Source organism: Protopterus annectens, chromosome 10.part0 (genome assembly GCF_019279795.1).
Source record: "Protopterus annectens isolate FY-2018-M chromosome 10.part0, PAN1.0, whole genome shotgun sequence".
Classification (NCBI taxonomy): domain Eukaryota; kingdom Metazoa; phylum Chordata; order Ceratodontiformes; family Protopteridae; genus Protopterus; species Protopterus annectens.
This window is the reverse complement of record NC_056744.1, coordinates 1,719,802,457-1,719,828,110: the sequence shown is the minus strand read 5'-3', so window position 1 is coordinate 1,719,828,110 and position 25,654 is coordinate 1,719,802,457. Positions and strand designations below refer to the sequence as shown.

General features: G+C 39.7%; 1 protein-coding gene across 1 annotated transcript in view; it reads left to right on the top strand.

Moving 5' to 3' along the window:
* Positions 1-13,615: 13,615 nt before the first annotated feature.
* LOC122813949 (zinc finger protein 708-like) overlaps positions 13,616-25,654 on the top strand; it is a 200,199-nt gene continuing 188,160 nt past the window's right edge. The window contains 2 exon segments of the mRNA XM_044086493.1: positions 13,616-14,052; positions 22,366-22,461. Coding sequence (XP_043942428.1) covers positions 13,882-14,052; positions 22,366-22,461 — 267 coding nt within the window. The 5' untranslated portion in view covers positions 13,616-13,881.

Genomic DNA, 25,654 nt, shown 5'->3' with positions numbered 1-25,654 from the left:
CCTCTGAAAACTAATCCAAGTACCATGTGTATAGAACCCACAACATGACATGGATAGCAGATGCACCTGGAGAGCATACAAATGAGTTTTAAAGTAAAAGTGATGGTACCTTCAAGAGAAGTCTGTGAGGTAAAGTATAGGATTATTCCCAAGCAGGCAAGGACTGGTCCATGCATGAGCTAATGGTTAAAAATGACTGACATAATGTTGTTTCACATGATACAGCTAGGCACTCTCAACAGTACAGAGTGCCCATGTTTGTGATTTATTTACTTATTTATTTTATTTATTTGCAGTTTGTTTACCAGGATGGTCCACTGGGCCACGAGGAGCCCATTTTCATTGGAGTCCTGGAGAGAAAAGCTCCAAAACAGTACAGTATTATAAAATTACAACATCATAACATACAAAAATTATAATATTACAAAAAATTAAGAAAATATATAAAATTATTACATGAGAGTTAGAAAAATGCATGGTAACAACAGTTGCAGAAAATAGGCAATTGAGGGAGCTGATAATAATTTTGGGCCTCCCCCAATACTTCCAACATTCCCCAGATTTGTTGAGCTAAGGGGATGAACAATATGCACACAGTGTCAACGAAAAGGAAAAGGATAACGTAGTTTGATCAGAAACAGCGTGTATATGGGGCGTAGTGGCACTGTCTCAAGTGTAGCCATTAATGGAATGTGTCATTCTGTAATCTCAGTAATAGAGACAAAAGACAGACGGTAGTACCATTAGGAGTGACTTAAAAGGATAACATAGTTTGATCAGAAACAGCATGTATATGCTGCCTAGCTGCACTGCCTCAAGTGTAGCCATTAATGGAATATGTCATTCTGTAATCTCAGTAATAGAGACAAAAGACAGGTGGTGATACCTTTAGGACTGACTTAAAAGGATAACGTAGTTTGATCAGAAACAGCGTGTATATGGGGCCTAGCTGCACTGTCGCAAGTGTAGCCATTAATGGAATGTGTCATTCTGTAATCTCAGTAATAGAGACAAAAGACAGACGGTGGTACCCTTAGGACTGAGTTAAAAGGATAACGTAGTTTGATCAGAAACAGCATGTATATGGGGCCTAGCTGCACTGTCTCAAGTGTAGTCATTAATGGAATGGGTCATTATGTAATTTCAGTAACAGAGACAAAAGACTGATGGTGGTACCCTTAGGACTGACTTAAAAGGATAACGTAGTTTGTTAAGAAACAGCATGTATATGGGGGCTTAGCTTCACTGTCTCAAGTGTAGTCATTAATGGCATGTGTCATTCTGTAATCTCAGTAGTAGAGACAAAAGACAGGCGGTGTTCCCCTTAGGACTGACTTAAAAGGATAACATAGTTTGATCAGAAACAGCATGTATATGGGGGTTTAGCTGCACTGCCTCAAGTGTAGTCATTAATGGAATGTGTCATTCTGTAATCTCAGTAATAGAGACAAAAGACAGACGGTGGTACCCTTAGGACTGACATCCTCCTATAACAGAGTGAGGACTCCATAACACATGAACTCAAGTATAGCCATTAATGGAATATGTCATTCTGTAATCTCAGTAATAGAGACAAAAGACAGGCGGTGGAACCTTTAGTACTGACTTAAAAGGATAACGTAGTTTGATCAGAAACAGCATGTATGTGAGGGCTTAGCTGCACTGTCTCCAGTATAGTCATTAATGGAATGTGTCATTCTGTAAAGTCAGTAATAGAGACAAAAGACAGGCGGTGTTACCCTTAGGACTGACTTAAAAGGATAACGTAGTTTGATCAGAAACGGTTTTTATACGGGGGCTTAGCTGCACTGTCTTAAGTGTAGTCATTAATGGAATGTGTCATTCTGTAATCTCAGTAATAGAGACAAAAGGCAGACAGTGGTACCCTTAGGACGGACATCCTGCTATAACAGAGTGAGGACTCCATAACACATGAACTCATATGTAGTCATTAATGGAATGTGTCATTCTGTAATCTCAGTAATAGAGACAAAAGACAGGCGGTAGTACCCTTAGGACTGACTTAAAAGGATAACGTAGTTTGATCAGAAACAGCATCTATATGGGGGCTTAGCTGCACTGTCTTAAGTGTAGTCATTAATGGAATGTGTCATTCTGTAATCAGTAGTAGAGACAAAAGACAGGCAGTGGTACCCTTAGGACTGACATCCTCCTATAACAGATTGAGGACTCCATAGCAGCTGAACTCATACCAAGTGTTATAGTGGACATGGTCTCATAACAAGTGAATTTTGATCTAGCCATAATGGCAGGTAGTATTGTATAATGAAATGGATGTAATGCTGTATAGACTGACATTATATTGTAGAGCAGGTTTCCTATGTGTGCTGTGCTCTTCAGTAATGGAAATAACACTGGGTTGCCAACTCTCCCACTTGATGCAGAATAGTCCCTATCTGGGCAGTTGTGCCCTGTGGGAAAACAAAACCATCACAAATGTCAAATATGCTGAGATTTTAGGAAAAAATGTTTCATACATTTTCCTTAACAGTTGAATAAAACAATTATTTTGTGTTTGAGACACCTTAATATTACATGGAGCAGCATAAAAAAAATGCATTCTACAAAAAACAGCTTTTATTTTGGAAATTAAAGTGAAGTCTAGTCCTTTGCATTCCTTGTAAGAGTGAACCTGCAAAATCTTAGATTTCCATTAAAACAGTCTCACTTTGGCTACTTGGATAGATGACAACCATACAGTAACTCTGTGTAATTGCACAAGAGTAGTATATGAAGTCAGGCAACAGCATGCACATAAAAATGTTGTATTTATCTTGTGTTAATTTGTCACAGTGGATAAGGCAGATTCAGGCACTTAGGCAGCAAGACATTTCCCTGTGGTACATTTGGCTGGGGACACATGGCTGAAGTGGCATTCAGCTGCAGAGAAATAAGGCTGTTTGCAAAGTCCCTGCGGCCAAAGAGAAGCATACACTGCCATGCTCACAGCTTTAATAACCAAATGCATGGTGGTAGAAGATGTAATGAGTGTTGTGCTCAGGGTACAGTACGTACTTATGTAACTACAGCATGTAGAAGTGTGCTACAGCATGGAGGAAATCCTGCATGCTCCTGTAGTCACATTTATGCTCCAGTATGTGTTTTAGGTAATGTTTCCTAGACACTGTTAAGGGGGTAGTGGTTCACACACTCCAATTATAAAGGCACTGCCCGTTGTGCACTGCATTTTTACTGCCACTGTCATGCCTTCTGGCCAGCCTGCTGTCTTATGTTTCCTTGGGGACCATGGACATTGTTTTCCCCCTGTGCATTTGGTTACTGAAGTTGTGGGCATAGAAACACATTCCACTCTTTGCCCACAGACTAAAACAGTAAATGAAAAGGTCACTGAAAAAAACAATCAGTAAAAACAAAATGAAAACTCCAGCAAAGCTAGAACTTCCACTGAGTGACCTCCCAAACCTCTTGTATCAGAGGCACATGGGATTATGAACATCAGGTATTTCAGCTAATTGACAAATCTGAATGCCCATGACTTGCTGATGTTCATAAGGGTCATTTGCATATATCCGATGTGCCTCTGATACAAGAGGTTTGGGAGGTCACCCAGTGGAAGTTCTAGCTTTGCTGAAGTTTTTATTTTGTTTTTACTGATTGGTTTTTCAGTGACCTTTTCATTTATTGTTTTAGTTTGTTGTTTGGGATATTTTTGCAGTGACCCTAATGATAATGGACATCAGTGGGGTATAACAGCCCTATGTATCTTATGCTTAGTCAAACCCTCTGTTTGTGCAATGCTGATGAGGTCATAACAAGGCAGAAATATGCATATCCATAGCTACTGGGGTTTGGCTTTATTGGCCTGAAATTGTCCACTAAAACAACAAAACAAGTCATGGGCATTCAGAATTGCCAATTAGCTGAAACACCTGATGTTCATAAGGGTCATTTGCATATATCCCATGTACCTGATATAAGAGGTTTGGGAGGTCTAGCTTTGCTGAAGTTTTCATTCTCTTTGCCCACATTGAATTTGCAAACAGCCATATTTCTCTGCAGCTGACTGTCACTTTAGCCATGTGTCCCCAGTCAAATGTACCACAGGTTAATATCTCGCTGCCTAGGTGCCTGAACCTGGATAAGGCATATAAGACAGCTTCTATTGTATCATGTAGGACTAATGGTTGTCAGATTGGGAATCAGGTATTGCAAACTGTTAGAATGATGCCAGTAGCCTACACAGTATGATGACAAATGCCTACACATTATCATTTTAGTTATACACAAAACCAGGAACCAAATAGGAGCTGATAAAAAAACTAAATCACAAGTCAATCCATTAACAAGAGAAGTAACTGAAAACTCCAGTGCACTCTACAAAATATATTTAATAAAACAGGAAAAGATTAAGTCCTTCCATGGAATATTTTATGGATTTCTTCAGAATCAATCCTTGTAAGCACATACAGAGTTTAAATTTCCCTTGTATATAATCATATGACCACCCAACCAATGATCAAACAAGACTTGTGATTTAGTTTTTCACTTCAGTTATACGTTTATAGATAACAGTCAGGAGCGGCCTTAGGTCAGCTGGTGCCCTAGGCAAAAGGGCTCCATGGCGCCCCCCCACCACACCACCCGGTGACCTCATCCTGGTCTACCCACATCAAATAAATACTGGAAAAGCGCCCCTGCTAGAGCGGCGCCCTAGGACGCCACCTAGTTGGCCTATGCCTAAGGCCGGCTATGATAACAGTGAAACCAGACCCAATGCACACAGCTGTAAGCTGGTGACAGAAAGAAAAGTGCTATGAATATGTCACACAGTGCTGTAACTCACTCAGATGCATCATGTGTACAAGAAAATGCACTTTACTAGTAGGCAGAAGTCAGCATAATGCTAATGTTTGAATTTTGCATCACTCATGCTTCTACAAAACTATAAGCAGTCAGGTCATAAAAAAGAGCACTTCTACTCAGAAATAAGCAGATGTTAGACTAGAAAAATAAATGGAACAGAAGGCTATGTCTACCAATGTTTGAAACTTGCATCACAGGTATGCTTTTTTAAAGGACTACCTGCAGGTCAGAAAGCCATTGCACATGGCCAGTATTTGGAGATCAAAAACAGTAAAACATGAAAAAAGAGAAGACTGTACTACTGCTTGAAACTTGCATCATTCAGATGATTTCTACAGAGCTAGGAACAGTCATATCATAAAATCGTTGCACTTAGCTAGCACTCATAAATTGGCACAAAATAAAATATGAAATGAAAGGACTAGAAAACTCTTGTTTAATAATGTTTTAGCCTTGCATTACATATTTGCTTTCCTCCAAGGTAGCAGCATGTCAGTTCATAAAATTCCTGAAAGGTTACTTTTCCCTGAGGATAAAAAGCACAGGCAAAAATTAATGAATGGCACACCGAGAGCTGTTCTGAGTACAACTACATTTGAGATGGAATGTAGTTAACGCCTTTGAAAATATAAACAAAGACCAGAGTAAAAAAGAAAAAAAAATACCTGGGACTATCATTTTCCTGTATTCTGATTGGCATTTTTTTTTTCATTTTGTGTATTTCTTTGCTCTGTCTTGTCTAAAGGCCCTGCAAAACATCAGTAGGAATGGTGTCCACTCCCTGAACTGCCAAGTGGTTTGTAATACACTGGACATTGTATATAATGTGTCCATCCTCCAGCTGGGCAGCATAAATGGTTCATAATACATTTGCCATGCATATGACCTGTACCAAAGGTTCCTGTGAAGAGACATCTTACAGGATCATCTGGCTGACAAGTGTACATACATGCTAGATAGACAGGTCTATACCCACCAGTGCCATGCAAGCAACCCCAGTAAGCATGTTCTCTGTATGTTCTTGTGGCTGAATTAGATTCTGTCCACATGTGAGCCACCTGTAGCACTGATAAATACTTCCATGTGCTTTTCTATGGGAATATTGTTCAATTCATAAAACAATTTATCTCTCTATCTATTTATATATAAATAGATATAGCTATATATATATATATATATATATATATATATATATATATATATATATATATATATATATATATATATATATATATATATATATATATATATATATATATATATATATATATATATATATAAATGCAGACCGAGTATCCATGGCTGGATTAAATACTTCAATTCTTTCTATCTGGGTCTTTATGTAATGCTTGGCTACTGTACTTAAAGCTGAGAATCTTGTGGCCACAGTTTTGTATTTTCTTATCTACTGTGTAAAGATTAAAGATTTAGAGCCAGTGTGTGCAGTTCTGTGCTACTTTATTCCTGTGCAAGGACTGAGTACTATGTACATACACATTCACCTTTTATAATCATTGTATGGATGTACACTGTTCAGTCAACTAGATGACCCTTCTAGGTCTTAATGTCCATCCAGTATCTCTTACCTTGCACTTGTCATTCTGTATCTGTCACTGGTCATTGGCTTCAAAGCTTTTGCAGTGGCTGTCTGTTCAGTGTGGAACTGCCTTTCTTTGGAAGTAAGTTGTTTGTCCTTGTTTTCAGTTTCTACAAAATGAATTGTTTTCTTTAACAAAAAGGCTAGCTTAGCTGCCAGCTCTCCACTGGAACTACATAGGCAACCAGTTTAGTAATATAAACTACTGCTGTACCTAGCTGTATGGCACTATGATTTAATGCTGACACTACCTCTACTGTAATGTAAATAATTACTGTAGCCACTACCTGTATAATACTGTAAATTACTGCTGACACTACCTGTACAGTACTGCAAATTATCACTGGTACCACCTGTATAATAATGTAAATTACTGCTCTCACTACCTATACAGTACTGTAAGTTATCACGGGCACTACCTGTATAGTAATGTATATTACTATCTGTATAGTAGTAGTACCTGTGTAACAACATACATTACCTCTGATACTATCTGCATAGTAATGCAAATTACTGCTAACACTACCTGTATAATAATGTAAATAACTGCTTCTTTCACTACCTGTACAGTACTGTATTTTTTTATCACTGGTGCTATCTATAAAGTAATGTACATTACCGCTCTCTGTATAGTAGTGTAAATTACTCCAGGCTGTGCCTTTATGGTTATGTAAATTACTGCTAATGGTACCTATAAAGAGATGTAAATTGCTGCTGGCACTACCTGTACAGCAGTGTAAATTAACACTGGTTCTGTCTGTGTAGTAATGTATATTACTGCAGGCACTATCTGTGTTGTAATGTAAGTCACTGCTGGCATTACCTGTATAGTAATGTATATTACTGCCGACACTCTCTGTGTTGTAATGTAAATCACTGCTGACATTACCTGTATGGTAATGTTTATTACTGCAGGCACTCTCTGTGTAGTAATGTAAATCACTGCTGGCATTACCTGTGTAGTAATGTATATTACTGCAGGCACTCTCTGTGTAGTAATGTAAATCACTGCTGGCATTACCTCTACAGTAATGTATATTACTGTAGGCACTCTCTGTGTAGTAATATAAACCACTGCTGGCATTACCTGTATAGTAATGTATATTACTGCAGGCACTCTATGTGTAGTAATGTAAATAAATGTTGGCATATCTGGTACAGTAATGTATATTACTGCAGGCACTCTCTGTGTAGTAATGTAAATCACTGCTGGCATTACCTGTGTAGTAATGTATATTACTGCAGGCACTCTCTGTGTAGTAATGTAAATCACTGCTGGTATTACCTGTATAGTAATGTATATTACTGCAGGTACTCTCTGCGTAGTAATGTAAATCACTGCTGGCATTATCTGTATAGTAATGTATATTACTGCAGGCACTCTCTGCGTAGTAATGTAAATCACTGCTGGCATTACCTATATAGTAATGTATATTACTGCAGGCACTCTCTGTGTAGTAATGTAAATCACTGCTGGCATTGCCTGCATAGTAATGTATATTACTGCAGACACTCTCTGTGTAGTAATGTAAATCACTGCTGGCATTACCTGTATAGTAATGTATATTACTGCAGGCATTCTCTGTGTAGTAATGTAAATCACTGCTGGCATTACCTGTATAGTAATGTATATTACTGCAGGCACTCTCTGTGTTGTAATGTAAATCACTGCTGGCATTACCAGTATAGTAATGTATATTACTGCAGGCACTCTCTGTGTAGTAGTGTAAATCACTGCTAGCATTACCTGTATAGTAATGTATATTACTGCAGGCACTCTGTGTGTTGTAATGTAAATCACTGCCGGTATTACCTGTATAGTAATGTATATTACTGCAGGTACTCTCTGTGTTGTAATGTAAATCATTGCTGGCATTACCTGTATCGTAATGTATATTACTGCAGGCACTCTGTGTGTTGTAATGTAAATCACTGCTGGCATTACCTGTATCATAATGTATATTACTGCAGGCACTCTGTGTGTTGTAATGTAAATCACTGCTGGCATTACCTGTATAGTAATGTATATCACTGCAGGCGCTCTCTGTGTAGTAATGTAAATCACTGCCGGCATTACCTGTATAGTAATGTATATTACTGCAGGCACTCTGTGTTGTAATGTAAATCACTGCTGGTATTACCTGTATAGTAATGTATATTACTGCAGGCACTCTGTGTGTTGTAATGTAAATCACTGCTGGCATTACCTGTATAGTAATGTATATCACTGCAGGCGCTCTCTGTGTAGTAATGTAAATCACTGCCGGCATTACCTGTATAGTAATGTATATTACTGCAGGCACTCTCTGTGTAGTAATGTAAATTACTGCTGGCATTACCTGTGTAGTAATGTATATTACTGCAGGCAGTCTCTGTGTAGTAATGTAAATCACTGCTAGCTTTACCTGTATTGTACTGTATATTACTGCAGGCACTCTCTGTGTAGTAATGTAAATCACTACTGGCATTACCTGTATAGTAATGTATATTACTACAGGCACTCTCTGTGTAGTAATGTTAATCACTGCTGGCTTTACCTGTGTAGTAATGCATATTACTGCAGGCACTCTCTGTGTAGTAATGTAAATCACTGCTGGCATTACCTTTATAATAATGTGGGTCTATATGACTTGGTCGACAGTTCATATGATCGACTGTTTATTTGGTCGACAGTTCATTTGATTGACAAGCATTTGCCCCCTTCCCCAATGTTGTGTGACCCTGGAGTTGATATATATAGTTAAGGGGGGTGTGGGGGGCACATGCTCGATCAAATGAACTGTCGACCAAATAAACAGTCGATCATATGAACTGTCGACCAAGTCATATAGACCGAATAATGTATATTACTGTAGGCACTCTCTGTGTTGTAATGTAAATCACTGCTCGCGTTACCTGTATTGTACTGTATATTACTACAGGTACTCTCTGTGTAGTAATGTAAATCACTGCTGGCATTACCTGTATAGTAATGTATATTACTGCAGGCACTCTCTGTGTAGTAATGTAGATCACTGCTGGCATTACCTGTATAGTAATGTATATTACTGCAGCCACTCTCTGTGTAGTAATGTAAATCACTGCTGGTATTACCTGTGTAGTAATGTATATTGCCACTGATTGTAAAGACAACCACAACGCATTATATAGCTATGTCAAGAATCTCAATGGCAACACTCAGATCTGCTCTGAGTTACAGCACAATGGCACTAAATATACAGACCCAACTGATATTGCCAACATCCTGGCAGATAGGTTTAGTGCTAACTTTACTCCCCTCTCACCCCCTAAAGAGCCCATCTGTATACCGGAAGAATGCAAAGTTCCTGTAATCACAGCTGCACAGGTAAAAAACACACTCTCCAAAGCCAAGAACACAGCATCCATGGGACCAGACAACATCCCAGGCTGCGTTCTACACGAACTACAGAATGAACTGGCACCCCACCTAAGTATCATGTTCAATCATAGCCTCACCTCAGGCTTTGTGCCTGCTGAATGGCGCACAGCGACAGTTATCCCACTCCACAAGGGGGGAGCCACCATGGACCCCAGGAACTACCAGCCCATTAGCCTGACAAGCCTGGTCTGCAAGGCCATGGAACGTATCATCATGGAATTTATAAACAAAGACATTGGTAATCTCCAAACTCTGGACCCCCCCCCCCAGTTCGGATTTGTAAAAGGCAGATCATGTCTCCTAAACCTGATAGACTTCTTTGAAGCAGTCACTAAAGCCATAGACAAGGGTAAGGTGGTTCACACAGCCTATTTAGATCTTGCCAAGGCTTTTGACACCATCCCCCACTCTGGAATTATAGATAAACTCACTAAACTAAGTATAAATCCCTATGTCACTAGATGGGATGCCAACTGGCTCACTGACAGAACCCACACTGTGAAAGTAGCAGACTCCAAATCCGACTTCAGACCAGTGACAAGTGGAGTATCACAGGGTTCAGTCCTGGGTCCTCTCCTGTTTGGTATCTACTTCTCTGAAGTACAGGCTAACACAGAAGGTCTTTGGCTAAAGAAGTTTGCAGATGACTGCAAACTAGGAGCCATAATCGAAACTCCTAATGATGTGGTCATCCTACAAAAGGGCCTCATTGAGACAGATGCCTGGTGTCAAAATCATGGCCTCAAGCTCAGTGCCAAAAAGTGCATTGTCATCCCCTTTGGTAAAAACTCTGTAACCATGAACTACAACATAGGCGGTAGTATACTTAACATCGAAAGTGTGATAAGAGACCTTGGGGCACAGGTGGACAGTAGTCTCTCGTTTGATAATCACATTGCCACAGTAGTCAGGAAATCCTTCTACATGGCACACCTCATCACAAAAGGTTTTTCATCCAGAAAAAAGAGGTCATTGTTCCCCTCTACTCATCACTCATTAGACCCATTATAGAGTACAACGTCCCTTTTGGTATGTACCTCACAAGACATCTACAACAACTGCAAAGGCCACAGAAATACCTCACAAAGAGATTACCGGCCTCAAACAGATGCCCTACGCAGACCGTCTCAAAAAACTCCAGTTTTACTCCGTCGCATATTGCCTACTCATAGGTGATCTCTGCCTAACATACAAAGCTATGTCAAACCCAGAGCTGTTGGACATGCTCCACTTAAAGAAATCCTAATCCCTCAGAGCTACACACTCTAGGGACCTAAACCTTGTCACCACAATAAACAGAACATGCCGGAGGAATAGATTCCTGTCCCAGAGACTTCCCATACTCTGGAATAAACTACCTATCTATATCAAACAAAGCTCCTCATTAGCAGTCTTCAAGAAAAATCTTGATGACTGGATGGGAGATAGGAAATTCACCCCAGGGATCACCTCTGTGGCTCTGCTCGACAGTGGCACAGAAAAATAATTTTCTTGGGTGGCAAAAGCCAGGGTACCTTTTTGGCTGGGCTTGTATAGGCCTCAGGGCCGATAGCCTAGTACCTACCTATGAACCTATGAACCTATATTACTGCAGGCACTCTCTGTGTAGTAATGTAAATCACTGCTGGAATTACCTCTACAGTAATGTAAATGTCAGATGCCACATTAACTTCCAATATACATGTCCTTCTTGTGTTTAATGAATATCTACATAATTGGGTTGCCACCTTTCCGATGCCCACAGTGTGACATTTTTTACATAAATGTAAGACTGGACTTCACATTTTATGCAAAATAAAAGCTCAGACTTGCAGAATTCCTAACAAATACCCAGGCATCTTTCAACTCACTAGAGACATGGCTCACTAATAATCAGCTCATCCTCAACCCTAAGAAAACAAAATTACTACTCTTTCTACCTAAATCTGTAAACCACATTAAACTTTCCTTCTCCATAAGGTCCCTAAACAATACTGCTATAGAAGTCGAAACTAGCCCCAAACTCCTTGGCATTACCATTAACGACCAACTAAAATTCGATCTTCACATTAACAATTGTATAAAAAAAAAAAACACCAAAATCTAGGACTACTGTACAGGAACCACATATTCCTAACTATTGAAGCTGGGATTTCTCTTACACATGCCTACCTTCTACCATGCTTAACCTATTGTCCCCAAATCTGAACTCCTCCCTACTTACCAAATTAGAATCAACCTACCACAAAATAGCTAGATTTGCAGCTCAACAAACATATAAATATCCCTACTGTCTCTCCCTAAAATACCCAAATTGGCCCGAGCTACCTCACCTGTTCCTACAATCTCAATTCCAAATCATACACTCCATCCTATCATCTTGGTTTCTGCCCAAGTCTGTCTTCTCTCATCTCTCACTACTCCCCTACCAGACTTCTCTGAAGCTCAACCCAAGACCTACTACAAATCCATAAACCCAAATCCAACACAGGGTGCAACTTATATAGCTACCATCCTTCTGTTGCATGGAACAAACTCCCACTAGAAATAAGGAACTTGACATACTCCAAACAATTTAAGCTAGCAACTGGAGACCACTTTAAAAAACACTGGTCCTGCCATTGTACTCACCCTCCCTGATTATTACCTACCTTTATAGTAAAAACTAACTTACTAAAACTTACCATTAACAACTTCATCCTATGTTTCCTATGCAACCTCTAAAGCTTCTTCTATACTCTGCTCCCCGAAATTTTTATGTAACCTTTTAAGTTTCTGCTAATCTGAATACAAAAATTTATATGTACTCAGTTCTCTTTTTAAACCAAAACATGCAACTTATTCTAGTTTTTTAACATTCTCCTTTTTGTTTATAGTACTGTTTTATTTGTCAATAATATACATTTATCTAGCTTACGTATTTTAACTACCAAAATTCTCTATTGCTATTTTTATTGAACTTTATCTGTATTGCTATTTTTTATTGCATTGTATATCTTTGGAGCTTTTCTCCCCAGGCCTCCACTGAAAACGGGCAATAGCTCAGCCGGACAATCCTAGTCAACAAATGTAAAATAAATAAATAAATACATTTATGACGCATCACATCATATTAGGATGTTTCAGATTAAAAAAATAACTGTTTTAAGCAATAATTAAGGGAGACTTAGAAATTACTTTTTGTCCTAAAATCTTAGGACATTTGCCATTGTTCATGTTTTTTTTTTCACGGTACATAACTGCTTAAATAGGGACAAGTGATAATAATAACCTAATGTGTTTTGTTAATGTTGTTTAAGATTGTCTTGAACCATTGGTAAAACTTTAGGATGTGGTTGAAGAAATACCACTTCAGCCAATCCTGCTAACTCTTTAAAAAAGTAACATTCTGGAATTTTTCCTGTGGCCTGTGGTCTGAGTCATGGTTAAATGGCTGAGAATGGTCACTGCTTCCAGCCCACTTATCCACTAAGTAAAAAAACAAAACAAATAAAAGCAGTAGGAGTGAATATGAGAAACAGTTTGGATTGAAGTTTAAGCAAAGTTTTGTCTGCTTTCATATATTTGAATTTAATTAAAATGTCTAATGTTGTTTACATCTGAGTGAAAGTTAGTCATTGATCCTCAAAACTGAATATAACTGAATAAAAATATGTATTTAAATGAACAAACACACATGCTGGGATAATTGTCAAGATTTACATGCACTAACTGGTACACTGCCCCTTTAAATGGAGGCTCTTCCATTTACAGTCACTTCCTGTGTTGTAAAAATGAAACTAAAAAGTATAGAGTCAGTGTGCTGTATGTAAGCTGGGTTTATGCATAGCAGTTTAATGTGCTCAGTTTTCATGTGCTCAGTTTTCATGGAATTCTAGTCATTTTGGATTGTGGACATAAGTATATTATGCTAACTGTTCATTGATTTTGATATAAAGTAACACAACGTTTCTGTCAAAAGAGTTATTCAGTGGATTGACTTGTCTGTATACATTAAATACCTCAGGGGCTGAAACTGGAGCACAAAAGTGAATAAAAAGACTTCCAGGAGAAATAAAATATGCAGAATCTCTGTACTACAAATGGGAGAACAGAGCAGTGCTGTGGTGAGCACAGAGAGAGACTGGAGTTGTTCTGCCAGGAAGATGAGGCCTTTATTTGTGTCCTGTGTGTTCCCAGACATTCCTGCCACAACTTTGTGTTCCTGCATGAGGCAGTCAGTGTGTATAAGGTAAGGGACACTGTATGATGAATAACAGGAAGTAAAAATGATCCTTATGTTAGATAGATGTGCAGATCTGTTTTTCCTTTTTACTCAAGTTTCCACATGGAAGACTGTATTGCTTATTTAACATCTATAATGATTGTACAGGTGAAATTCCATATTTCAGACACAGATTGAGACTACAAAGATTGTGGATTTTTACTATTTTTGAGTTATGTAGTTCTGTTCCCTTTTTAATGTTAAGAAAATAAATCTCTTGGCTAGAGATCATAGAAGAAGAGATTAGAGAAAGTTGTTCTTGCCAGCACAGACATTTGCAGCTGACAAGGTGGTAGCTGGGACACTGAGAAGATTTAAAAGTTAATGTTATGGAAGGAAGTTCTATGATATATAACTGTCCCAAGATAATGTGTGTCTACGCCAGGAAGGTTATGCCAATCAAATCTGAAGTAGTTTCTTAACTGGATAACCATGACATTATTTTTTATTTTACATTTGACTACCAGGGTGGTACAATCACAGCTGACAATCAGCAGATACTGACCTGTAAGAAGAAAAAAGAAAGAGAACAGAAGGCTGGTAAGGTGTATAGTATTAAAACAAAACAGAAAGTGACAATAAATATATATATATACCAAACAGTACCAGTTAATAGAGATAGCAACAATTGTGAGACAAAATATAAAGTTTAGAATTAATGTGATTTATATTTCATGTTTATATCATGGTGGAAATGCCGTGGTGTAATGAGAGTCAGGGCAGGGTATGGCACGGGAGTTAGGAGGCATTAGTAGTTGGAGAGAGTAATATTAGACTTTGGGAAGCCCTTTTGTGAACCCGGAGCTGCTGAGGGCATACCGTGTTTAGACTTTATCTGGGAGTGTGACATGGCTGAGTACAACTATTTTTTGGACAGATATTATCATAAAGATGCACTGCATTGTGCAGCAGCAAACCCAGCCAAAATCTGTCCTCCATGCATTGAAGGCATTCCCATTACCCTATAGTAAACCAGCCAAAATCTCTCCTCCATGCATTGAAGGCATTCCCATTACCCTATAGCAGACCCAACTGAAATCTGTAATCCATGCATTGAAGGCATTCCCATTACCCTATAGTAAACCCAGCCCAAATCAGTAATCCGTGCATTGAAGGCATTCCCATTACCCTATAGCAGACCCAGCCCAAATCAGTAATCCGTGCATTGAAGGCATTCCCATTACCCTATAGCAGACCCAGCCCAAATCTGTAATCCATGCACTGAAGGCATTCCCATTACCCTATAGCAGACCCAGCCCAAATCTGTAATCCATGCATTGAAGGCATTCCCATTACCCTATAGCAGACCCAGCTGAAATCTGTAATCCATGCATTGAAGGCATTCCCATAACCCTATAGCAGACCCAGCTGAAATCTGTAATCCATGCATTGAAGGCATTCCCATAACCCTATAGCAGACCCAGCTGAAATCTGTAATCCATGCATTGAAGGCATTCCCATTACCCTATAGCAAACCTACCCGAAATCTGTAATCTATGCATTGAAGGCATTCCCATTACCTTATAGCAAACCCAGTCCAAATCTGTCAACCATGCATTGAAGGCATTCCCATTACCCTATAGCAAACTTAGGCCAAATCTGTAATCCTGCATTGAAGGTATTCCCATTACCCTATAGCAAACCCAGCCCAATCTGTAATCCATGCACTGAAGGCATTCCTGTTACCATATAGCAAACCCAGCCCAAATTTGTAATGCGTGTATCAAAGGCATTACCCTATAGCAAACACAGCCCAAATCTGTAATCTATGCATTGAAGGCATTGCCTTTACTCTATAGCAAACCCAGCCCAAATCTGTAATCCATGCATTGAAGGCATTGCCGTTGCCCTATAGCAAACCCATCCCAAATCTGTAATCCTTGCACTGAAGGCATTCCCGTTACCCTATAGAAAACCCAGCCCAAATCTGTAATCCATGAATTGAAGGCATTCCCATTACCCTATAGCAAACCCATCCCAAATCTGTAATCCATGCATTGAAGGCATTCCCATTACCCTATAGCAAACCCAGCCCAAATCTGTAATCCATGCATTGAAGGCATTCCCGTTATTCTATAGCAAACCCACCCCAAATCCGTAATCCATGCATTGAAGGCATTCCCATTACCGTACCCAAACACAGAGGTATTAGCAAAGGCTATTGGTGAATGGAGAGACCACACACCCTTTGGTATGAGGTATTCATGTTTTCTCTGAAGGTTGTCGTTTTGACTTAGCATGTATAAATAAAGGGTTGAGGGGGGCATAGCCCTCCAGAAATTATTTTAATAGATTGTGGCTTCTGTAGCAGATTTTCATAATGACCAGTAATCATTCCTTTGTAGCTGATGTATCTGCTGTATTCACTCTACCCATTCCCAAACCTGTGTGAAAAGGTGAGGTGGTGTGAATTTTATAACAGTGCATGTATTATACAAAGGGTGACAGTCTGCATAAGACATTGATAAGTAATAGGGCACTAGCAGTAAATGGACCCACTTAAGATGAAAGGGTGGTTTTGAAATGAATAGCACAGTCATTAGTAAGGCTTGTTCTTTTCTATGTCTTTGTGAACAGTATTACAGAAAGACTGAAGGAAAAGTCTGACTTTTTTAAGAGATCTGTGTTGGTGTAGAGGGATAAAACTCCGATTTAGGTGACCTAAGGTCCTAAGCACTCAATCAGTCGTCTGGGACTTGGGCATGCAGGTTGACAGCAAACTGACTTTTGACCTTTATATTGCCTCCATTGTATAGAAAGCTTTTTACATGGCCCACCTCATTAGTAAGGGTATCTCATCCAAGTGCAAGGTGTTCATAACATGCCTGTAATCATCCCTTATAAGACCCATTATTGAGTACAGTGCCCCTTTCAACGTGTACCTCACAAAGCACATGCAGCAGCTGAAGAGACTACAGAGGTTCCTTACCCGGAGAATCCAGGGGCTCAAACATCTACCCTACACAGATAGGCTAAAAGCCCTGTCCTTTACTCCATCTTGTACAGACTCCTCAGAGGTGACCTCTGTCTGGCATACAAAGCAATCTCGGACCCCAGCCTGATGGGACTGCTGCATATCCACAAGTCAAACTCCACTCAAGTAACCCAGACATGCAACCTCAACCTGGTCTGTGACATCAATAGGACTTGTTGGCAGGACAGATTTGTGTCCCAGAGACTCACTCTTTTGTGGAATAGACTCTCTCTCCATGTAAATCAGAGTTCCTCATTAACCCTATTTAAGTGCAACCCGGATAACTGGATGGGGAACAGAAAATACACCCCTGGCATTCCACCTGTGTCCCTGCTTGACAGTGGCATAGGGTGTTGACTAGTTAGAACATGGGCTAAATTCTTGGCTAGGCTTGTAAGGGCCTCAGGGCTAATAGCCTAGTAACTTCCTATGATTCTATGAATTTGGTTAGCAGATTGGGTGGCACTTGTTGGAACTGGTCAGAAAGAAGAGAAATGATGAGGCATTGCCTACTCACATTTTCTAAAGGAGAGGTTGTAGGGACTTGTTGGAAGCTTGGATGTTTCATTAGCCATGGTGGTGATTCCAGGTCAGTGATGATTGCCGGTACTGCAGTAGCTGGACAGACAAAGGGCACATAACCACATATGTTGTGGAATTTTCGTCATGGCTTCAGTGCATGCACAGCTGAGTGATGTCTCCCCAATGTCTTTATGACTTTTTTTTTGTTGATAGTTATACTTTGTTGCCCAGGTTAATTCTGTAGGCTAGCAGCCTATTTTCAGGTGGGACCTGAGTTTTATACTGCTAAGTGAAATTAGGCCAGGGCATTGGGGAATTTCCAGTACTTTCTTCAATTGCTGCTGTGGGATCTTTTATATCCACCTGAGCTACCACCAGCTCATGCTGATTGGGCCTCTGTTTAATGTCTCATCTGTAGGATGGCATCCTTAGGAATGCATCACCCCCCCCTTATGCTACATTACAGTGTCAGCAATCCATCTGCCTGGTGTGGTAATAGAATCCACAGCCATCTGCATCAAAGGCGAATGTGCTAATTTTTGCACCAGTGACACTGTTAAGACCTCTTAGGTCCTGAGTGTAAAAAATTAACTTGCTGAAATATGAAGGCCTTGGCTATTTTGCTCTTGTCGTAGTCATGGGGGCATTTATAACCCAATTGCTGTGAAGTTTTCATGTCTGAAGAGAGAAATTCATCTGAGGAAAAGAAAAAAATCTGGGGTGGGATACATCTATGATGTGGTGACCTTTGATGAGGATGAGGGAAGTTGGGGACCCAAAGATAGTAGATGTTTTAAAAAAAGTTTGCTGTGTCTGTGTGTGTCTGTTGATGTCAAGTTCTGTAATAAGGCTAATATACAGGAAAGTTTTGGAACTATTTGGCAGCAAGATTCGAGGGATGGCTACAACCTAACATTTTAAAGCCATTGCACAAAAATGAAAAATAATGCATCCATGAAATGGATAATTTCCCTTCTTTTCCCTAACCTTTTCTTCACCTGTCCCATGCCTTTATGAATACCTCTGCAGATTTCCTCTGCGCCACCCATTTGGGAAGTCCATTCTCATTTTCACGGTTTCAATGAGTTGTTGGCCCTTGCAGTCTGCTGCCTTCTTCTCCTGTCCCTTCTTTTTCAGGGTGACCCCCCTCGTATGTAGTCAGCATGATCTTATTTTTCCACGTAATACCTTCCTGTTTTTTTCTTGTCTGTAGTGAAAAGAACTCCAATTTGTATAGCCCCCGGCCTGAATCTTTTCATTTCAGATGAGATAACTTTTTATATCTTTCATCTAGGACTTCCTGTGGCAACCTGATAAACTTTTCCTTGTACGGCTTCCAGAAGTGAACATAGCACCCAAGGTGTGGCCTGATCAGGGTTCACAGTACTCAGCATCTGTTCAATGGGGGTATTTGGCACACAAGGTGTGGCCTAACCAGGGTTCACAGTACTCAGCATCTGTTCAGTGGGGGTATTTAGCACCCAAGGGGTGGCCTGACCAGGGATCACAGTACTCAGCATCTGTTCAGTGGGGGTATTACCTCTTTACTTCTGGAGTCAGTCCTCCTGAGAGTTTAAGCCAGCATCTCTTGACTGATGCCTTGGACCTCTCAGTCGTTTCCTGATGATCTAACCCAGCTGTGATTTCCCTAACTGGTACTTCTTACCATGGTTGTTATTGTGATGTAAGTACAGTATTTTACATTAGTGTGCACTGGAACTGAAATTCCATTTTTTGGCGTGTTGGTCATCCTTTTTATGTCCTTCCTTACCATTCTTCACTCCTCCACCTGACTTTGTTTAATTGTGGACAAAAACAGAATATAATGGAGGGAAAGAGCCCAAAATCAGGGACGATGTGTAAATAGTACTCTGATTCACTTTGAAAGTTTATAGAATAAAAGGTTTTGCATCAACATGCATTTTTTGGTAATAAGAATTGCAAAACTCTAATGTTTGACATGATTGACATTTCTCTTGCCTCTGTAGCTAGAAATTCCTTCTGAATTTTTTCGTTTTTCTTTTGGTAGCTATATCAGTCTTCAGTTGTAATGAATAATATTTTCTCTCCATCACTGAATTGTTATAACTACATTGTAAATATAAATGTATGTATACCAAGAATCGTTCTTGATAACAGTCTGTAATTGTTTTTGTTAGAACTTCTATTATTTCTTCCATGTATTTTTTATCATTTGTATTGTTTCTGTATTGATAACTGGAAATTTTCTCCCCGAGCCTCCACTGAAAAAGGACCTGTGCGCAGTTGGACTTTCCAAGTAAACTAATGTAAAATAAATAAATACTGTAAATCCTTAGAGATGTACTAGAAAAGCAGACATTTTATGAGTCAAAATTAGAGATGATGTAGAAAACCAGGGATAGTTGAGAGCTTTGTGCATTCCCTTCACTATGTGTTAAACAAACTCATTGTACAGTACTGACCCATGCAGTACTCCATGAGTCATGTTCCTTATTCACAACAGCACCATTCTAACCACAACACTCTGTGTTCACCTTTTCAGTCATGCTGCAGTTCAGTCCCTCAGTCTGTTTCATCCTGACCTGTGTAGGTCCACCTAGCACCCTTGCTACTGTCTCTGGAAGACCAAGTCAGAAACCTCGATTAACTCAAGGAGACATCATCTCCCAAATCTTTCCTGTTAAGTTTACTTATAACCTAGTTATAAAAAACAAATCAAGTTGTACTGACCATTCCTTCAGCATTGGATTAATGTTGGTTGTTGTCCTGGACACTGTTGCCCTACAGGAAAATGACCAGCCTTTCCCTTGGGATTCTCTGCATGACTTTGCCTGCAACTACAGTTAGCCTAGCAGGCTTGTGGATCCCAGATTTTATTTGCTGTGAATCGGTCTTCAGCTAATTCCACAATAGCTAGTAATCTGTTGTAGATCCCCATCATCAGATCGACCTGCACACTGGCCAGGAAGATGGTCCATGTGGTTCCCATATGTATACTGCCTTTTGGCAGTCACTTCCCTGTATGTGTTTTTGGGGTTTATTTGGGTTCCCTTCCACTACTGTCCCATGTAACTAGGTGCACTTTTCTCCACGCATCAAAAGGAAGTTTTAATTCAATATTTCTGGTTTTGTCTGTATTCTTTTATCACCTGCTTGTCCTCACTGAGCTGTACTAGCTCTTTCCTTCCATTCCTCGTTTCTGGTTTATAAACCCTTTTTTAACATCCTTGCCCCAGTCTGACAAATCCCTCCATGAGACTTACTAGCCCTGTTCGTCATTCCTCTCTTCTGGTATATAAAGCTTTTTTACCCTCCATGACCCAGTAACAAAATGGATCATGCAGTTACTGGTTTTCTATGGACTGTGTGTGTTATTGTTTTGCCTTTATTCATATTTGTTTCATTTATTTTATTGCAAACTATGTGAAAGATCGTGGAGGTGCCGTTTGAATTTGGAGGGTTAACTGCTCATATGTAATATGAGGAAATCAGTTTTACAAAAAGACATATGGATGTCTAACAGGGCTGTCTTAGATAAGCATAGAGTAGAATATTGTGTTGGAATTCAGATATGCATCATTGAGATGTATTAGGGAATCATGGAGGGAAATAGGAGGTAGAATTGAAAGCCTCTGTAAACCATTCATTAGGTAGCAAAAAACTGTTAATCTTTGGCTACAAGGTTCATAGGTAGGTACTAGGCTATCGGCCCTGGGGCCTATACAAGCCCAGCCAAAAAGGTACCCTGGCTTTTACCACACAAGATAATTATTTTCCTGTGCCACTGTCGAGCAGAGCCACAGAGGTGATCCCCGGGGTGAATTTCCTATTTCCCATCCAATCATCAAGATTTTTCTTGAAGAGTGCTAATGAGGAGCTTTGTTTGATATAGGTAGTTTATTCCGTAGTATGGGAAGTCTCTGGGACAGGAATCTATCCCTCCGGCATGTTCTGTTTAATGTGGTGACAAGGTTTAGGTACCCAGAGCGTGTAGCTCGGAGGGATTGGGATTTCTTTAAATGGAGCATGTTCAACAGCTCTGGGTTTGACATAGCTTTGTATGTTAGGCAGAGATCACCTCTGAGTAGGCGATATGCGACGGAGTAAAGCTGGAGTTTTTTGAGACGGTCTGCATAGGGCATCTGTTTGAGGCCGGTAATCTTCTTTGTGAGGTATTTCTGCGGCCTTTCCAGTCGTTGTAGATGTCTTGTGAGGTACATACCAAAAGGAGCATTGTAGTCTATAATGGGTCTAATGAGTGATGAGTAGAGGGGAACATTGACCTCTTTTTTTCTGGATGAGAAACCTTTTGTGATGAGGTGTGCCACATAGAAGGATTGCCTGACTACTGTGGCGATGTGATTATCAAAGGAGAGACTACTGTCCACCTGTGTCCCAAGGTCTCTTATCAGTCATTGTTTATATATTTATATATATAGGACAGTCATTGTTTATATTCCTCATGGTTTGTTCCCCCTTTTCATTTCTTTGCATATCATTGCAGACTTCCATTTTCTGGCTTTGGTTGTCCACTGTTTTATAAACTTCGAAGTATAAACTGTGCCAATCCTGTTCCATGTAATATTGTGCAAATAACACACACTGATTTTACTGTCTGTTCACGGTTAGGTCTTCATCTAGAATGCACAGTCTGTGCGTGTCAATATGTTTTTCTTTGCAAAGACATTAAGTAAATTTGCTGACTCCTTATTTACATTCCCCAAGTATGGAAAGTGATTATGATATTTTTGCAATATGTATTCTTTTTGGTTATGTTTTTTTTTTCATTTGTATATTTATAGGACAAAATCAAAGTATCCTTATCAGTTCTTGAATCCAAAGCTATTGATCTCAAAAACTTGGTAAACAAGAAAGAAAAGGAACTTGGAGACGTACAGGTAAGTAAACTGACAGTGATGTGTTGCAGATGTCTTGAATGGAAGTAGTCTGTGACAAGAGTAAATGAGGCACCAGGCATGTCGTTCAGTCTGCTTCATACATCATTTTATGGTGTAAGTATGTTATTAGTTAACAGTGAGCACTGCACAAAATCTGGTTGTTATATAGCATTACCATGTCTGTGTTATGTTTAGGAAAAGTGAAACATTTCAATACCCAAATGGAGTCATATTTTAATTCAGAAAGCAACTTGGAGGCACTAATGTTGTTTTCCTTCCATCTTATCAGTCTTTGTGAATGTGATTTGGAAATCTTAATTGTTAAATCAAGTAAATAGTGTTAGCCTTTCAAGCACAATACATTAATTTATGATTTATTTTAAAAATGTAAAATACCTGCATTACCTATAAATAATTGTAGTTGTCTTTGCATCAGATATGCTGCTGAAGCCTGAGTGTATGTAAAGTTGTACACTTGTATAAGCAGTACTTTAAGAAGGATGTGATCTGTGTAGTCATTAGTAAGTTGTGGGTGTACTTAACTTGTAAAACATCTGAAATTTTCTCGGAGTCATTCTGTGTGCTGTGAAGGCCAGGATCCATTTTACACTGCCTTACACCCTGATGTTACTTACTCCAGACCTGCTCTATAATCCACACTGGGATATGGAATGCTCTATAATCCACACTGGGATATGGAATGCTTAAGTGACTGCTTCTATGAAGGTGGGAACCAAACAGCTAAAATTAAAGACTTTAGCTCTGAGGGGGACCTATTCTCAGTACTCCCATGGAGGGGGCTTCACTCCTGCACATCCTTGCTTTAATATACTTGGTTCCAAGGACATACAGCCTTGAGTGCGTTAAGAACTTTTGGGGAAATGGTCCGTCACTTAAGTGGGGGCTTGGTTGTGCCTTCACATTGACCAGTACAATCTTCAATTCATAATGGTAAAAAAGAGTGAAGTGCTTATATTAGACAAAAATAAATACATGTCACTGTAGAGACCGTGATTATTTTCTGGTTTACTGTGGTTTTCAGGTGAATTTTCCAAAGTTTATAAGGTAAATATTTTGGCAGTTCAAAACAAATACTATGTCCTCCAGTGCAGTAGTCTCTGAAAAATGCAGCTTGAGTTCCACCACTGAAGAGTGAAGGATGGTTACCCTTATGAAGCTGCACCGTCTTCATGAGGGGTATCATTTCTGCAGTAACATATATCATATAGGTGGTATTCCAGGTAGTAAAATTCTGTCCACTGTGGTCAATAAGGCTTAGCAACACATTTGCATAAGTAGTAGTAATTAACAGCTGTAAGTTAAGCAAGAACAACACTAGAATTACTGAAAAGAAAGAGCTCAGATGTACAGTTCCAGCAACTGGTAAATGTGAAATGTAAGCTAAACATAGAACAGCAGTACAACTGGAGGATGCTTGCTAATATGGGAAACAGAGTGAAAACATTTTGAGACTTTGTATATACTAAATTACATTTTTTACCACTTTTAGACAGGCTGTGGTAACTTTAGTACGTACTTGGTTATAGCCAAAATTGGCAAATCTTCTGAAGACTGAGGTGAATGCTTAGAGTTTGAGAAAACACTGTGGCCAGCTGTAAAATGAGGACTTGTTAACTCCACAATCCCACATTAAAATGCTTTCATGAAAAGATCCTGCTGCACAACATGTAGTGTGCTTTGATGTACTGAGCAGTCTTATCTGTGAGTGAAATTCAGAGACGTACCATGTAGGGCCCATGCACAGAGAAATGCAGGGGAAAAAGACCCAGTTCCATTTCAGGGGTAACTAGACAATCAGGGCTGCAGAAGTAATTCATGACTGTGCACCAAGCAGGCAGCTGATGCCAAAGACATATACAAATGAGGTACATGGTACAAGTAAGAGTGCTAACACTGTTCAAAGAAGGATGCTGCGTGATAACTCTGTTTACGCAATTTATTTCATCAGATTTACAAAGTGTGCTAGCACCAGTTTGGTATGAAGAAAGCACAACCTGTGACTCCCCTAGCTATTCCAAAAGTTTGTACACACCCATATGGGGCAAATAACCTTCTTTTATCCATGGTTTCACCATATAAAGGTAAGACTGTTGCCAATTACAACAGCAGCACAATAATGTCTGCTTCAGGCACTGCTCTAATGTACACGTCCCTGCAGCGCATAGAGCAGGGAAAGGTTCTCATTCTTGTCACAAGAGGACTGGTTGTAGCAGCTGTTACAACAACAGACACCCTGGCCTTTGTTTATTTTAGATAGCTTGTGTTCACTATGATCGAATGCAAACGCTTCAGATGCTGGTACAACACATCAGCACTACAACTGCTTCCATAGACACCGTGGCCTGTGTTTACTTTAGATAGCTTGTGTTCACTATGATCGAATGTAAACACTTCAGATGCTGGTGCAACACATCAGCACTACAACTGCTTCCACAGACACCGTGGCCTTTGTTTACTTTAGATAGCTTGTGTTCACTATGATCGAATGTAAACACTTCAGATGCTGGTACAACACATCAGCACTACACCTGCTTCCACAGACGCCATGGCCTTTGTTTACTTTAGATAGCTTGTGTTCACTATGATTGAATGTACACATTTCAGATGCTGGTAGAAAACATCAGCACTACAACTGCTTCCACAGACTCTGTGGCCTTTGTTTACTTTAGATAGCTTGTGTTCACTATGATCGAATGTAAACATTTCAGATGCTGGTACAACACATCAGCATTACAACTGCTTCCACAGACTCCATGGCCTTTGTTTACTTTAGATAGCTTGTGTTCACTGTGATTGAATGTAAACACTTCAGATGCTGGTACAACACATCAGCACTACAACTGCTTCCACAGACACCGTGGCCTTTGTTTACTTTAGATAGCTTGTGTTCACTATGATCGAATGTAAACGCTTCAGATGCTGATGATGTGGCATAGAGGGATTATGCCTTGGGAAGCACAGGTTTTATTAGAAGCCAGAGCACTAAAGGAACTAAGAAAGGATGGGAATGAGAGGCCAACAATGACCCCACCATCCTTCAGAGAGGAGTTGGACAAGACCAGCGAGGACTGATATGCACAGTAGCGTGATGGCACAGGTTTGCAGAGCCATGCTCTCTCACTGGCTTTAAAGTGGAAGGCACTGCACTGTGCTTTCTGCCCTATGGGGAATG